Source organism: Pyrgilauda ruficollis, unplaced genomic scaffold (genome assembly GCF_017590135.1).
Source record: "Pyrgilauda ruficollis isolate IOZ18807 unplaced genomic scaffold, ASM1759013v1 scaffold41, whole genome shotgun sequence".
Classification (NCBI taxonomy): domain Eukaryota; kingdom Metazoa; phylum Chordata; class Aves; order Passeriformes; family Passeridae; genus Pyrgilauda; species Pyrgilauda ruficollis.
In genome coordinates this window covers 7,474,338-7,489,993 of record NW_024525601.1, presented here as the reverse complement: position 1 = coordinate 7,489,993, position 15,656 = coordinate 7,474,338, and the positions used below count along the sequence as shown (strand labels likewise).

The window sequence follows — 15,656 nt, the reverse complement described above, 5'->3', positions numbered from 1 at the left end:
ATTAACACATGCATTTATTTTCTTTAGATGCAATTCTATGCATAAGCATTAGAAACAAAATACTACGGCATTATTAAACATAATGGTATGGAATGATATGAATTTACTAATTAAAGTTTTTTCAAATAATTTCTAACTTGATTTGAATAGGGAAATGTGGGGCTACAAATGGGCACTGACTTCTTATTTATAAAATAACTGTATGATTTGCAATTGAAAACTTAGACCGAGGCTGCTCAGACCTTGGGTTAATCGACATGTTAGTCACGGCATTTTTCAGTGATCAAGAAACCAGGTTACACAACCTGCCATGGCAGCGCAGGATATTTATTGTTCTATATCTGCGTGAAGTCCCTGCCTTGTTACTAGCAGGGCTGCCTTTTTTTTTTTTCCCTCTCCCACTCCCCCCCCCCCCCCCCCCCCCGCCCCAAACGTTTCTAAGTATAGTGACAACCTCATCAGGGTTTACTAGTAGCAGCGCAAGCTCAGTGAAAACCTGGGAAATCTAACTGGAAACATGAGAGAGAGCTTTATTTGGCAGTGCTAAAAAAACCTGGGGACAAATGGCTAAGCGGCGGTGGAAGTGCAGGCTGCACAATCAATAGGCAGAGAGCCGGATAGAGGCTCCCTTCGCTGCCGGATCGACAATCGACAGCTGAGAGACTATTTTTTGCAATGGTTGACTAAATATGGTCAGGGAAGAGAGAGGCACAAGAGAGCCTGTTTGCCTGGGAGTGCATGTTTCAAATGCTTAGCTGCCTATAAAGCCGTAACAGTTTTGCTCGTGCCCTCTAAGTGGGAAATACGGTTGGTGACTTCTGTAGTGTGTGTGCGGGAGCCCTGACCTCGCGAACAGACTTGACCTCTGAAGATGGAAAGTAGCTTCAACACAGACCTGCCTACAGTTAAGCCTGGAAACATAACCTCAAGCAAGAAAAGATGCAGTGCAATATCTAAGGAACTAGAAGAAACCAATATTTGCCGGGGGAGGGGGGAGACGATCGCTATTTTTTTGGTGCCTTTTTCGAATTTTTTTTTTTGGAAGCAACTCCAACTTTTGGGGGCTTGGTTTTGGTCTTTTGTTGGGTTTTTATTTTTCTTTTTGCCTGTGATTATCTTCATCTGACAGTGGGCTAAGTTCACCTTCCCTTGGCTTCCTAGCATCTATCCTTGGAGTCTTAACTCTCAGTCCAGCAGACATAAGGTATAATTTCTATACAACATCATCCATATTTTAGCATTCAAAAGAAAGGAAGAAGGTGCCAATTAGGCACCCATCTTCATGCCTTTTTTTTTTCTTTTAAGTTTTATCTATTTAAGGTGGTGAGGTACTGTATGCACCGACATTCGCCCCCCCTTGCCTCCCCCTCCCATGTAACGAAGAGCTGATTCAGCGAATAGAGTGAGAGCACTCAGGATGAGATGGCTGCTGCTGATGTGTCTCTAGGTCATTACCTCTCTTCCAACTGCAAATGCTGCATGATACTAAGCTTACAGGTAACAGAACATCAGGAGACCTGCATTATTCTGCACGTTTAAAGGATGCCTATGACTTTCTGCATGTATATCTTATTTACTAGACTGTTTTTTTAATTGTTGTATTAATCCCTCTACTCTGGGAACAGCTTAATTTTGAGTGTGCTAAAGTACCAAGCATTTGTAGTGTAAAGAGTAGGTTGAAAGAAAACAACTGTTAGTCCAAATTTCATAGCAAAAATAAAAAGGAAGAAGCCAAAAAAACCAAATCCCAACTTGCTTAGCAGGCAGAATTCTTTTTAAAGAAGATAAACTAATAAATTGCAATGCCACTAACTGGTTGTTCATTTCAGTGAAATATATTCTTATCTTCCTATGCACAACTAAAAATGTACAAACTTGAAAAAGAAAACCTAATAAACAGTGTGGTAGTGTAATGCTGAGTTCTCAAATAGGTCTCGGCAAAATTTTCAAGGTGCTTTGTATCAGACGTACATGAAAACAGCCTACTTAAAAACTAGAATGTGACTGCTGTGATTCTAATGCTGCATTGCTGATTCTCCTTGTACTACTGTGCTAGCTACTGCTACACTCTGATTTGCTCTCTATCAGCTGCACTAGGTTTTTGTCATGAGCTGCAGAAATTCTTACTTCCTCTGCTCTCAGCTTTCCTTACAACTATTACAGTTACTAATTATTCAGCTTCTTTCAAATTAACCTTTTAATGCTACAGAGACAAAGCTTAGTCTTTACTGTAACCCAAACCAACTCCTGAAATACATATTAAGCAACCATGAGCTATATCCGACAGTCCCTCAGAAGTCAAAGCTGTACTGCACATCAAATATTTAACCACCATTCCAAACCAAGTTGCACGAAATATTACGAAACAGGTTAAACTTGGGCTTTGTTTCTATGAGGGTTTTTTGTTTGGTTTGGATTAATTTTTTTTAGTTAATTATTTTAGCTGTCATAAAAATTTCAAGGGTGGACAAGACTTTGACTGAAGGTGAGTGCCAGTTTTAAAAAACAAGAAAAGCTGCTTGCAGAAGTGTTGAATAGGTATTAGCTTTCACATGTGACCTTCGGCCTAACAATCCAAATCCTGTCACAGCAGTTAGAGGTTGTTTTCTTAATTCAATGTCATCATCTTTAGGATAAGTAGGATCACTGGTGACATGTGCTTTTGTGTTTGGGTTGGGCTTTTTGCGGGGTTTTTTTGTTTATTTTGCTTTATTTTTTGTTTTTTTTTTAAATCACTCTGAAATACAATATAAATAAATATAAACCTGCAAAGAGTTTGCAGAATGATGGATGGGATACAAAAAAGCATAGAAGAGGGATTTGGGGTAAGAAAATAAGCTTATAGCTGCTATTTTATATCAGTCTATGCTTCCCTTTAGGACACTAGATGCAAACTGTACCCCAGCATGAAAATCTGCTAGAAGACCTGTGAGGAAGCTGAAGTTTTTACAGTGGACTACAACTAAGAATTCTAAGAAAAGACATTGCAAACCTACCAGTGATTCAACTTGCTACTTAAACACGGTCACTTAGAAGAGCAAGAGGCTGCAAAAATATGGAAAAGCACTTCTAACATCAGTGCCATCCCAAAACAATGAACTATGCCCAGCTTTAAGACACTGTGCAGGTAAATTGCATTGCAAAGTTCAGTTAGCATAGTAAGTTTATTTTCTACCATCAGTTTATCAGAACTGTCGTCCTTCCAAAGAACTGTCAGCTAGTTTCACCTAATGACAGCAAGAAAAAGCAGCAAAATACTTTCTAGGTTCATCTGACAGGCAGTCAAGCAACTCTTATGTGTACCTGCTCAGAGCACATACTTCTTTATGTACCCATATGAACATACAATGCTATGGAATGTAAAGAAGTATGTATTTTTGGCAGGCAAGGAACGACCAGTAAGAGGAAACTAAACAGCTGCTGGAAGAAACAGGTTTCCCTCTTGTTTGAATGACATTCATGTGACAAATTGGCTTGCTAAGGGTCAGCTGGTATTGCCAAAATAACTCATACTTGTTAGTAACAAATCACAAAACATTAAATTAAGTGACTATAAAAGTGGGTAGGAAGAATTGTTAACAGCTGATAAGCAGAATATTAGTTGCAAACAGAAATTAAAGCAAGGCTGGAAATGAAACCTTGAAATGCACCAATTAAGACTGCAGCATAGCTGCAAAATTCATCATTACCAGTACTCCTCACTTCATAGATCTTAAACTAAACTCAAAAGCCTAGTTATCAAAATGCATCTCATAAAAACAAGCCAGTGTTCTAGTAATCACAGCCTGTTCATCTACTTCAGATGGTAGTACTTAAATTTGCATCTACCATAGAACATTTAATCCACAGGTTGCAACTGAGACAAGTATTAACAGCTAAGAAATTACAGTGTGAGCTACAAAAAATGATAGCCAAAATAATTGAGTATAACTTCTGCAATTTAATAAGACTTAAGTTAGAATTTTCTCCAAATCAGCACTTATTATGCTCACTGAGCCCTTCGATACAAAGTGCAGTGTCAGGTTTATGCACAGAAAGTGACAATACAGAGATTTCTAGGCCAGAGCTGCTAGTCAGCGGATTAAAGCTATTGACAGATTCCTAAATGAAAACACAAATGACAACTACAGCCTAAAAGGTAAGTTATCTTAAATACTATTTTCAAATTAGCTGAATTTATTTTAAATCCAAGTTTAAGAAAATTTGCCATAAAAAATGTTTAAGAACTACATGAGAAAGAGACCCTCAATAGTTTCAAGGTCTAAAAGTGTTATTAATTAAAATACACTGATGCATACCATCCCTAAGTGAAGATATTCAACATCAAATCCAAGAACTAGGGAGAAATGTGAGGAAAAAACTCCCCACTCATCAATCCAGCCATTTCTATTCATGACAGCAGCCTTCTAAAAGCAGTTATTAAATAGGATATGTCCATGATAAGTAGGCACATTTGGCCCAGATTAAAGATTCTAACTGTAGCCCTTTGCTTACTAAAACGTCTGTGAGGAAAAAAAACTCCCAACCAAAACAAACAAGAAAAATAAACAAAGGTAACACACAATTTTTAGATGCAGGACTTATTTTTAAATACTCACATAATTCTCAAACAGCTAATAATATACACAGCCTGATATTTTTAACACTTGAAACTACTTATTAATATATATACAAGCAGAAATATTACCATACCTGATTAAGAAAGCAAAGTTTCAGTATTTTTTTAAAAGCTCTTTCTCTTATGAGCAGATATTTTGACATGAAGGCTACAGTATCTTAACATCTAAATTAAAACCTGGTTTATAGTGGGAAACAAATCAAATTGCAGTAGCTTTTCTGAATAAAGCAAGGCTACTAAACTCAATCATGCTCACAGAAGCAATTTGGTATAACTAGCAGTTTCACTTAGGGGTTAATTGCTAAGCATTTTCTTCTTTTCCTGATGAGTTCCCGTGCTCTGCGTCTATTGATTTAGCTTCTTCTATAAAATGGGACAGATTTTTTAACAGCTTTAATTTATCCGAGAGGTTTTTGGTAACAATTTCTCATATTGTGCTCTCCCTTGTATAACATTGCAATGTTATTCTGACACAAAATGACAGTTCAGAGTGATACAAAAGTTAAAATTGTATGTTGACATTGCTTCCTGCTAGTTCATGTTAGCATATCTCTAAGAATACATACCCAGTCACTCTAAAATGTCACATCCATCACTTAGATCAGCTGTTCAATTTTAACCGAGCACACGTTGAACTTTGGGCATCTGCTGACACAGTTGTAACTCAAACATTTCAACTGTGTGACTGACAGGGATAACAGATGCTGACATTATCAAATGCTACACGGCTTTTTTTCCACAGCCGTTTTTTGTCCCGATATGGCCAGTACATGAAACTGTATTGCCATCCAAAAGCGCACTTGAGCAGCTGTATCTGTGAAACAGTTCCTCTATAACTGGTAAAAATAGAAACTCATTTTATAGCCATCTTGATGCTTAAGTCCAAGTGACACACCTGCCACGTTTCTATTAGGATACATAGTGTTGGGGAATATATTTACATAAATCTTCTCACCATCATCAGACTATGCAACAAACACATGTCGACTATCCTTGACATACTCATTACTAGAGAATGGTTTGAACTAAGGTTGTCCCCTGATTTCCACTGCAGTAAAAACTCAGAATTCAGTATGACATAAAAAAAAAAAAAAAAAGCTGTGAGCTCACACAATTTTGTATTAAGGACTTTAGTTTAGAAGAAATCAGATGCAACTCCAGATAAATCTTTAAAAGCTGTGTTTTTCTGGCATTAAACATTTTTACATATGCTAGCAAGGTAAAAAAATTAAATTTATCCTGCTATATTATATAATCATTCCTAAAAAGTTAATACTAACCAGAGATATAGCAATGGAATTGAAAGCACTTGGCATTTATATTTGTGCTAACCAACTACAGCATAAAAGCAGCTGCAAAAGGGAACCTGCCAGAAAATGAATGAGGGAAAGGCGGGGGGGGAAGAGGGTGACAAGGAAACTGAAACGTTCTACCCCAGTAAAGTTTAACATAAAGAAGTAGGGGAGCTCTATCTATTTCTGATAGAAACTTTAAGACCACAGTTTCTAACCCATTCTAAAATCTGATTACACTAGACAGGAAAAAGTTTAAACTGTAACTATGATTTGATGTGAAACTCATCCAAAGATCCTCAAGGAAATACTCAAGGACAGAACAAATCGGTACAGGCCTTTCTGGTATACAGCTTCTAAATGTGACATCTCCAAATTAGGAAAGAGTTAAAAGTTTGCATTGACAAGAAACAAATTGTGTAACACAGAAGAAAGCCGCGCGTTCTTTGTCCACTGCTCATGTGCTTTAAAATGTGTTACTGAATTATAAGCTTCCTGCACTCCAATGCTTTGCTAAAGCTGGTAAAATGGAACCAAATCACCTCTTCAATGGATTTGGTCCCCTTCAACCAGCTGTAGCTATGCATTGATCACTACAGGATTTCTCATGTTGTTAAACCTGGACACGAAACCTGCTCAGAGCAATTATGTAGTCCTCTCTTAGTCCAGCTCAACTTCTAGGCAGCCTGAAGACGGAAGGTAACCAGGAGTGTAGCAAATTCTGTATTCCAAAATTTCAAGTTTGTATTTGTAAATAAATAGCTACTGGTATTTAACATTTTGTCCATATGCAGTAAAAATAATCTCTTACAACATTTATAAAGAAGAGAGGTAAGCAGTGAAATAAACACTTCCCAATGATTTATTGTCTCTTGTATTCTTCCTCGAGTCTGGTGCCCTTTCTAGCAGAACTGATCAAAAAACCCTAAAACCAAAAAGAAACCATCATGAACAGTAGTGGCAGGGCAGGTTTACTTTCTGGGCACCCCTCTCCCCTTTTCTATGTTGTACAAGGAAGGAAACTCCACAGGGCAGGAACTGTATTTGCCATTTTGTATCTGTCAGGCACATTATTTACTACTTAAAGATAATAAATTTGTTACTGACCTCAACAGCTACAGGCTAATCTGCCACCTAATAATAGGTCTGCTCATGGAGATTATACTCTTCCTCCAAACCAACTTGAACAAAAGTATTCTTCCAAAGCATTTTCTGACAGAATACTTTAATAAGAGGTTTTAAAAACAGGCTCTCTGCACTCAGCTTCAACTCAGCTTAACCTACATTTACTGTCAGAACTGCAAATACAAAAGCAAAAAAACACTTTGACTGGTTTAGAAAATAATTGTACCACTCTCATTTCCTCAGAATTTGTCTCTCTGAGACCTCCATGACAACACAGCCCATGAGTCCTGCAGACACTTCCTGAAGACACTCATTAACACTACGTAGAAGTGAGAAACCCCAGTTATGAATTATGCTACAGTTATAAATTTCACTGCCAACCCGTTCAAACCATCTGCAAATATAAAAAAAATTGAGATCTCCTAAATAATAAGAAAACCATGGGGAAAAATTACAATTCTATTTTAAACCACAATCTCCTGCTTGCCAGTTTATGAACAGAAAGATGACATACTTCTTGCTATTGGAGAGCAATACCTAAAACCTGTATCTTACTCCAGGACTTTAATTTTTTGATTTAAAGTCCAGCAGAATTTATTACTCTGAAGAACTAACCATATATGTGTGTGAAGTCAGGTCAGCTCCAAGACCAGCCTCTATTTAAGATGCTAGCTGCAGAGTGAATAAAGCTCTCTTCACAAGATACAATGCAAATCTAAAACTAACTGGGGCAACGGATATAAAATACGCCTACACTTCACAGTCATGTCTTCAGCTCAAAATCTGAAGTCACAGGTATGCGAATAGATCAAACATAAGCAAGAGATGATAACATGGCAAAAATAACCAATCTGCACAGTATTTTCAAATTTTACTCTCCTTTTTTCTGTCTGAAAAAAAATATTATTAACAGTGAAGAGGCAAAGTCTGCCAAGCTTTGAGGCTCACAGTACTTTGAAAAAAGTCCAAAATAAATGCACTTTTAATATGACTGACTCAGTTAAAAATCACAAACAAGAAACCAAGTATTAAATAAAAGTTTAACTTCCCCATACTTAATTTAAAATTTCTTTTTAGCTCTATCTCCCATGCACAAGTTTAAAGATACCTACAGCATAAACTAACATTCCTTCTACATTTCAACTTTATACATCAGCACAAAAACCAAAAGTTCTTTCTGTACCAATTCACAAGGTACAAAGAGAAGCAAAACATGAAAAGGAGAAATATTCTACTAAGAATAGGATGCTCTCTGAAACACACTGTACCTTGACTTGTGGAAAACACAGCCAAACTGCCATGGAAGACTCCAAGGCAGTGGAGTCAGATACTTTCTCAACAGATAAAGTGCTGAGAAAATCTAAGCTATTGGACATAAATCGCCATCTTTCTTATAATGTTTATCCAATACTCAAACATTCAAAATGGAATGTATTTGTTTTTATATGAAAAATTAAAAACGTTGGAATGTTCTTCTCAGCATAAGTTGTAGGTTTTTTTCTTGAGACATTTATCTCCCTATTATTTATAAAGGTCAGAACTCAAGAAACAAGAGGTTTTGCTCTGAAAATGAAATTGGTTCCAAATACCTATTTAACATAATTAGAAAAATTACTACAGAAATCCACCTCCATTTATTGTGGTGCTCATGGACTTAACACATGCATTTATTTTATTATCCCCAACAAGGACAATGTATGTGAACTTCATTAATTCTTGCATGCATAGCACATTTTTAATTTTTAGAATTATAGCTATGCACACAAATGCATACACATTTATATACACATGTGAATACATGTTTAACTTTTATGAAATAATATAGAAATTATATTATGTATCTATATATTTGAATATAAGGAGAATTTAATACATTGTATTAACATTATGCACCACATCCTGAAGTCACAAAAACTCCAGTTTAGGTGGAGCAGGGAAGCTTAGATGAGGAAAGACAGGTCTAAAGAAAGGTTTCAAGCAGAACTTACTACATACTGTCTGTGACCCACAGTAGTAACAAGCTAAAGATGAGAGGGTTATTTTTAACAGTGTTTTAAATAGCTTGTGCTTAGTGCATTTAACAGATCAGTGATAGCCATTGCTCTATATCAGATTAGAAAAACAAAGTATCAAACACAAAAACTTTGGTTTCATTCAGAAACAGGCAAGTGGCAGAACTACAAAATCAGCAATGAAACAAAGGAGGATCACTGAAGTCTTGAGGAATATAAAACTCAACTCTTAGATGAATGAAACTATTATGACAATTTTTAGGTGGGGGGAGAAATCAAAATAGATTTATTTTGGTTTCATTTTCAATTATTTCTTCCCAGGCTGATGGGTAAAATATCTAATGCTTTGAGCATTGTAGATATTTTAGATGAAACTACTATACGGATCTATAGTGTAGATATTTTAGATGAAATTGCTCCTTCTGTGATGGGAGACAAAATTACTTTTCTGCATGCTTGAGCAGTGCTCAGATGGAACTGCAACCAAAAAAGAATATTAAATATCTGTTTTAGATACAAGTGAAACCCCATGTACAGAGGGAACCCACACAGCATTCAAATCCCTAATACCCAAAACATTTTCCAACATTTCCAATAAAAATTTTTGTAAAGGAGGAAGGATTCTGGTTAAAATTGCACTATACTTCACATTCTACCAACCATCAAACTGATCCAGTCTGAACTACAACTTAAATCCCTCCATCAAATGAACGGTCTGTCACTTCTAAAATACTTACCCACAGAAAAATCTCCAGCACATGTCTATGAAAAACATGTTTCCACCCATACACCTTCCCTACATCTCGAGATTATGGTCACACAAACCAGCTACCACAAGAGCCGAGGAAGAGCATAGCAAAAAAAAAAAACAAAACAAAAAAACCAAAAAAAAAAAAAAAAAAAAAAAAACCCCAAAAAACCCAAACAAAAACCAAACCAAAAAAAACCAATACCAAAAAATACCCCACCAGAGTAACACAGACAGGAAACTGTGCTGCTGGCTAATGCTGTTATAGAAGTAGGAAGAATTCACTTTAGAGGAAGAAGTTACCAAATGAGACTTGGAAGAATTGTCTTCTGCATGCCAAAAATAAGCTCCCTTCACTTGGTCCTTGACATGCTCTCATAAAGACCTTTTGTGAGTACTGAAGAAAATGGTAAACATTTATTCGTCTTATCAACACTGTCAGCCACTACTTTTACCTCATGTAATGATTCCATTCCACAAACATAGATAATTAATTATGTTTACTTTTTAACCATCAATCTTGATAGCTATGTTCTGAGAGACTAACCTAGATTTTAATCCCATATATTAATAATGGCTGGAATTTATACAAATTTACAGCCTTATTTCTCCAACTTCTCTCAACTGAAAAGCCAAATTTAGTAGTAAACAAGGAAACACAGACATTTCTTCTTATGTGTAAGCTAGACTACATACTTTACCTGAGGATAAAGTATTATTGAAGTCTTGTTGGCATGACAGCCTTGAAAAATACCATTTATCCACAATGTAATAAGGAACCACCAACACAACTTTTCTTTGAAGTTCAATCTACACAGGAGTTTTCAAAAGCCCCCTTAACTGAAAATTGAATGTAGATGTATAAAGTACAGTTATAAAACAAACTGCCTTAAAAATTTTTTTTCAGTTGAGCTGCTATACAAAAGCTGAAATACAAAATTCCTTCCAGATATACTTCTATGAAAATATAATTAACTGTTTCAAATACTGACAAATATAATCTAATGCAATAATCCTAAGAGTGCTTTAGAACTGTATGGTTTACTTAATAATTATCCACAAATAAGTATTTCTAAAAATCTCAAATTCCTTTATCAATTCCAATACTCAAGAAGGGAAATATAGCAGTATTTACTATTTTTATCCTGTGTCAAGATTCCATCTTCAAGATCTTACTAACTTACTTATCAAAACTTTTATTGGCAAAAGTTTATAGCCATGACAGGAGATTTCTCAGGAATTTGGAGTTATCTGGATACAGGCATTGCACTGAGCAGACTCCTAGCTTCATTCTAGTAAGGGCTTCCAAACATTAGAAAGATGCATAGCTAAGCAACATCAACATTTAAGAAATACAACTACACGCAGATTTAAGGATCTTCAGAAAGAATACCATAGTTCTACCCTCATATATACTTGTTTTCCTTTTATATACAATAAAAAAAAAAATCTTTAAAAAGAAATCTGTACCTAGGGTTTCCTCTTAGTGCAGCATGATGAAGAGCATTAAACCCATTGTTGTTGGTGATAGTAACATCTGCTCCAGCTTCTAAGAGTACAGCAAGGATATCATCACGCTTTTTACTTATTGCATCATGAAGTGGAGTGTCTCCTTCAGAATCCTAAAACCAAAAACAGTTTATGTCAATTTTTGCATGCATCCACATTATAAAGATGTTAAAATATCACTAGGAAAACTGACTGCATAAACACAAAACAGCTCTTCAAAACCTGAGTGCTACTATACTGCAGAGCTCAGAGCAAGCTGCTTCTCATCTGGCTTCAGTGGGAATCCCCACCCTGAGCTCCACCATTACACAGACACACTGCTGCCAGAACTGTGCTTTGTACCCCACAGTACTGAAGACACTGTGGTAGATAATGACTTCTCTATGCTGCTCATCCAGATGGAGTTGGATGCCCAAATTACAAATTATGAATAACAGGACAGCAACAAAAACTAATGTGACAGAGGGAAGACTAGACAGGCAGAAGGAGGCATGGAATTTTGAGTAATAAATGCTAAGTTTAGCCAGAAATTAACCATGTAGAAGACAATACCAAAATGCGAAATTAAAGCATAGGCAAATCAAAATAAAATGTAGTCCAGGTACTAAAAGTAGGGATGTCTGTTGTTTTAACTGAAGCATATAATTTTCCATGAAGCAAAAGCCAATGCCATAAAGCAATATTAAACTTTTAACTTGTTATGGCTAACACAAAATTATCTTACACAAGGTGCATGATAATACTTGACAGCACAATTGAATAGGCAAAGAATTTATACTTTTAGCTTAACGTTTTATTTTTCAAGTATCCCAAATGAGGAAAAAATACTTTTTACTCCTAGAAGCATTTTGTACATTACTTACTCAAGGACTCAATTTGGTTGGACTGAAGAGAAATGCCCTACACTAACAGCGAGAAAACACATCAATTTAAGCTTATTTGCAGCTACATAGGCAAAATCTCCAGATTTATGCTTCCAGTAAAATTCTTGCACCATATAAGTCAGGAAGTTTCTTGTCACCAACACTGACTCAACTGCAAGCTAACACAGAAACTGAACATTTTAGCAATACACTAGTACGAAAACAGATCTTTACAGTGAGAATCAAAACCTGCCAAACAAAAAGTGCCAGAATATGGCACTTGAACCAGTGTGAACCAATTTGCCAGAACTAATTCATGTAGCTTTTATTTGGTCTAAATGATCATATTTCCTGTTTACAAACTAACATATGTTTCTGTTTACACAGTGAAGTGGCCACAGTAGTAGGGCGCTGGCCAGTTAAATCCCAGTCATGCCTCAGTCTTACTCCCCTGTGCTTTCATTGACAAAATCAATCACCTACTCACATTTGCACATGACAGTTCCTCAGCACACATGCTGAATCTGAAAGTTCATTTTTTTTTTCAATGGCCAATTACATTTTCCAGATGGAGCATCCTTGCACCATTCTACTGACTTTTTCAACTGAAACAAAATTCTGTAATTTAAACTCGGGCAAATCCACTTTGGCTACCCATAGCTCCTATGTGACTTACAATCACCCTTCACTGGTCTCAGCATATCAGGCTCCTTTTTATACCTACTGTTCAACAAACACTAAACAGGATCTGGATGGATATAACAGCTCAAGCTCAGCAAGATCAAGAGAGAACCTTAAGAGTCCCGTAGAAGGAGATAAATAAACAATCACTATGCTAATTAATTTCAAAAAAGTGTTTGCCCATTTCTTTTATGTGGATATACAGCCTCAAAAAAACCTCATTACTGACATGGCAAAGCAAGGAGGCAATGGCTTGTTACTGCATATCTTGATTTGCCCAGGCCACTACAACTTTTTCTGATGCCAATCCCTTCAAATTTACCATTCCCATTTGATTTCCTAAAACAGTTCGTGTAGCTGCCTTCAGCAGTGTGGATATCTGCTTATCTGAAAGCATATTTCCACTTTACCTTCTAAACAGGACATTGCACTTATGCCAATGCTTCCATCACCTTCATTACAGATGAAATTCCCTATGAAATTACAGTACTTGAGATCCTACACATGAGCACTTTCTAGATAAAAAGCTGAATATTTGAAAGTGAATTGGACTAGATAGTTCTATCAATGATAAATCTATTTTGGGGAAAAAATAAAAGGCTTCTTTCAACAAAACATTCCACAGTATCGTCGGCCTGCTAAACTGTAGCTTGCAGGAGCACAGAGTTGTGCGTTCGATATAGGAGTAATTAAACAGGAAGGAAAGTTAACAATTAGAAATAACTACAGACTGTGAAAATACCAATTAGCATCAACTATAGAATAAACCAGGTGTCTATCTAGCTGCCAAGAAAAACAGACTTAACAGCATTTTTGTTACAGTTGATCACATGGTTGGGTAAAGGTTGAGACAGACAACATTACAATCTCTGCTCCTTTCAGTCCCACTTACCATAATTTTTCTATCACCTACATGCAGCAAATCACACAATTCAGTAGCTGAAAAGTGACCCTACATTAAAATTTACTTTACCTGAAGACTGGGGTGGCAGCCAAAGTCCAGTAAAGTCTTGACAACTTGCAGATGACCTTTGTTGACAGCAATGTGGAGTGGAGTCTGCCTGCGCTTGTTGCGAGCATTCAGATCCGCGCTGCCTCGGTGCAAAACCTCAATCACAGCACCCTCGTCACCGAAGGCGGCATGATGGACAGCCCTGTCTCCATCCTTGTCCTAAAGTGGAAACAGTCATTTAACCTGGTATATTTCACATTTCCTTTGCATTTAAACAAGATTACTTCAACTAACAACTGTCCATATTTGATGCAATGAGAAAAACAAGACTACCACAACACCGTTAAAGCACCTAATTAAATAATTTCTCAAACTGCAGCAACAGAGGATGAAGAATCACTTCATATATAAACACACATGCTCTACAACATATGATATTCTACAGCATATAACTCTTGCCCTGAATCTTTGTGTGGTTTGTTCATCAAACTCAAATGGCTTCATTTGGGTTCCTACTACAAAACAACCACTGTCAAGAATATATCCAAAACAAAAGAACCAAAAACCCCACAGATGAAATCCAATGCCCAAACAGTATTACACTTAATATCCCCAGGGTAGTTGTTCCTGTAACCTGGGAAGCGTTACAGATTCCAAATCACAGTGCAAGACATGAGTATTTTCTTGTTCATATAATTAGGTTAGTATTTATGAGAATTTATTATGTGTCTTAGTTTTCACTTAATAAACCTTTTCCAAAGGAAATTTGTGACTGATACTGACATTAACTAGAAGTTTTGATTCTGTGTTGATGATTCACAGTGTTAAAACTCTGATTCAGTTTGTTCCAGTTTCACACAAATTGAGAATTAAAATGTGAAAGTCAAATTTGTCAGTTTAGGCTATTTTAACATTCATAGAAGTTGACTGTACAACATGGAATATGTTAAAATATCAATCAAGTGATTTCAGCATTAGTGACAGCATACAAAAGATAGAAGTAAAATGGAAGTTTACAGGATGAAATAATTTTCATAAGCTAGTTTCTAGCTGGGTATTTCTGCATAGTTTAATGTAACCATACATCTGTATGATTCAGTTTTGAAAACAGAGAAACACTGAAAATTGTAAAGTAAAATCATGACTGATCAAGGGCTCACTGCCTCTCCTGAGTTAGCTTAGGTTTCTCATCAATTTGCTTTTTGAGCAACATCCTTCTAAAGTATTTTTTATTATGTATCGCATATCTCTAAAATAGTTTAAACCTATGCAAAAATTAATAGCTCTTCGCACAAACTGTATTTGCACAATGAGACTAGTTACAGCATTCAAAATGGTGGAAGAAGACTTCTCCCCTAATTATCAAATGTATCTTTTTTTGAAAAAATGGATATGGTTTTCAAGATAGTCAGCATAGCAGCTTAAACAGCTTTTTGGAAAGATACTTTTATTCCTTCCAAATCAACTCATGCTACCAAATTACCTTCTCAGATTGCAGGATTCCTTCTCTGGCTCATCTAACATGAACCAACAGTCAAAAGAAGCCAAAACTTGCCCATTTGGAAAGGAGAAAGGATCAGAAAGGGGACCTTCTCTATATTTTTCATCTGGTTATAAGGATCACTATGAGGCAAACCTAATTAAGAGTGTGGCAGTAGTCCTAAACTGCTAGAAGACTTGTATTTACAGAGTACTTGGTTTCACAGAGGCATGGTAATTTGTCTTTTCATATTTGCAGTCTGAAAAGTACACCAAGATATTTATGGAGAAAACCCCATATAATTACTGAATGTTTTAGTTCTACCATATTTCAACTTTAAGACACAATCGCCTAATTTTATTAAGTCTTAATTTAC

At 36.2% G+C, this 15,656-nt stretch overlaps 1 protein-coding gene and 1 long non-coding RNA gene across 7 annotated transcripts in view; one reads left to right on the top strand and one right to left on the bottom strand.

Moving 5' to 3' along the window:
• MIB1 (MIB E3 ubiquitin protein ligase 1) overlaps positions 1-15,656 on the bottom strand; it is a 78,404-nt gene that overhangs the window by 33,327 nt on the left and 29,421 nt on the right. For all 5 annotated transcript variants that reach the window (XM_041477762.1, XM_041477763.1, XM_041477764.1 and 2 more), the window contains exons 11-12: positions 13,822-14,019; positions 11,266-11,417 (exon numbers count right to left, since the gene is read on the bottom strand). In XM_041477762.1, the coding sequence (XP_041333696.1) occupies positions 11,266-11,417; positions 13,822-14,019 (350 nt within the window). The remainder of the gene's footprint in view (positions 1-11,265; positions 11,418-13,821; positions 14,020-15,656) is intronic.
• Positions 593-8,486, top strand: LOC121359077. 2 transcript variants are annotated; one of them, XR_005955990.1, is made up of 4 exons: positions 593-1,204; positions 1,306-1,497; positions 2,880-3,127; positions 7,279-8,486. It is a non-coding gene; the product is annotated as an uncharacterized LOC121359077 (long non-coding RNA). The 2 variants fall into 2 exon arrangements; XR_005955989.1 differs by lacking the exon at positions 7,279-8,486 and having other exon boundaries at positions 2,880-6,771.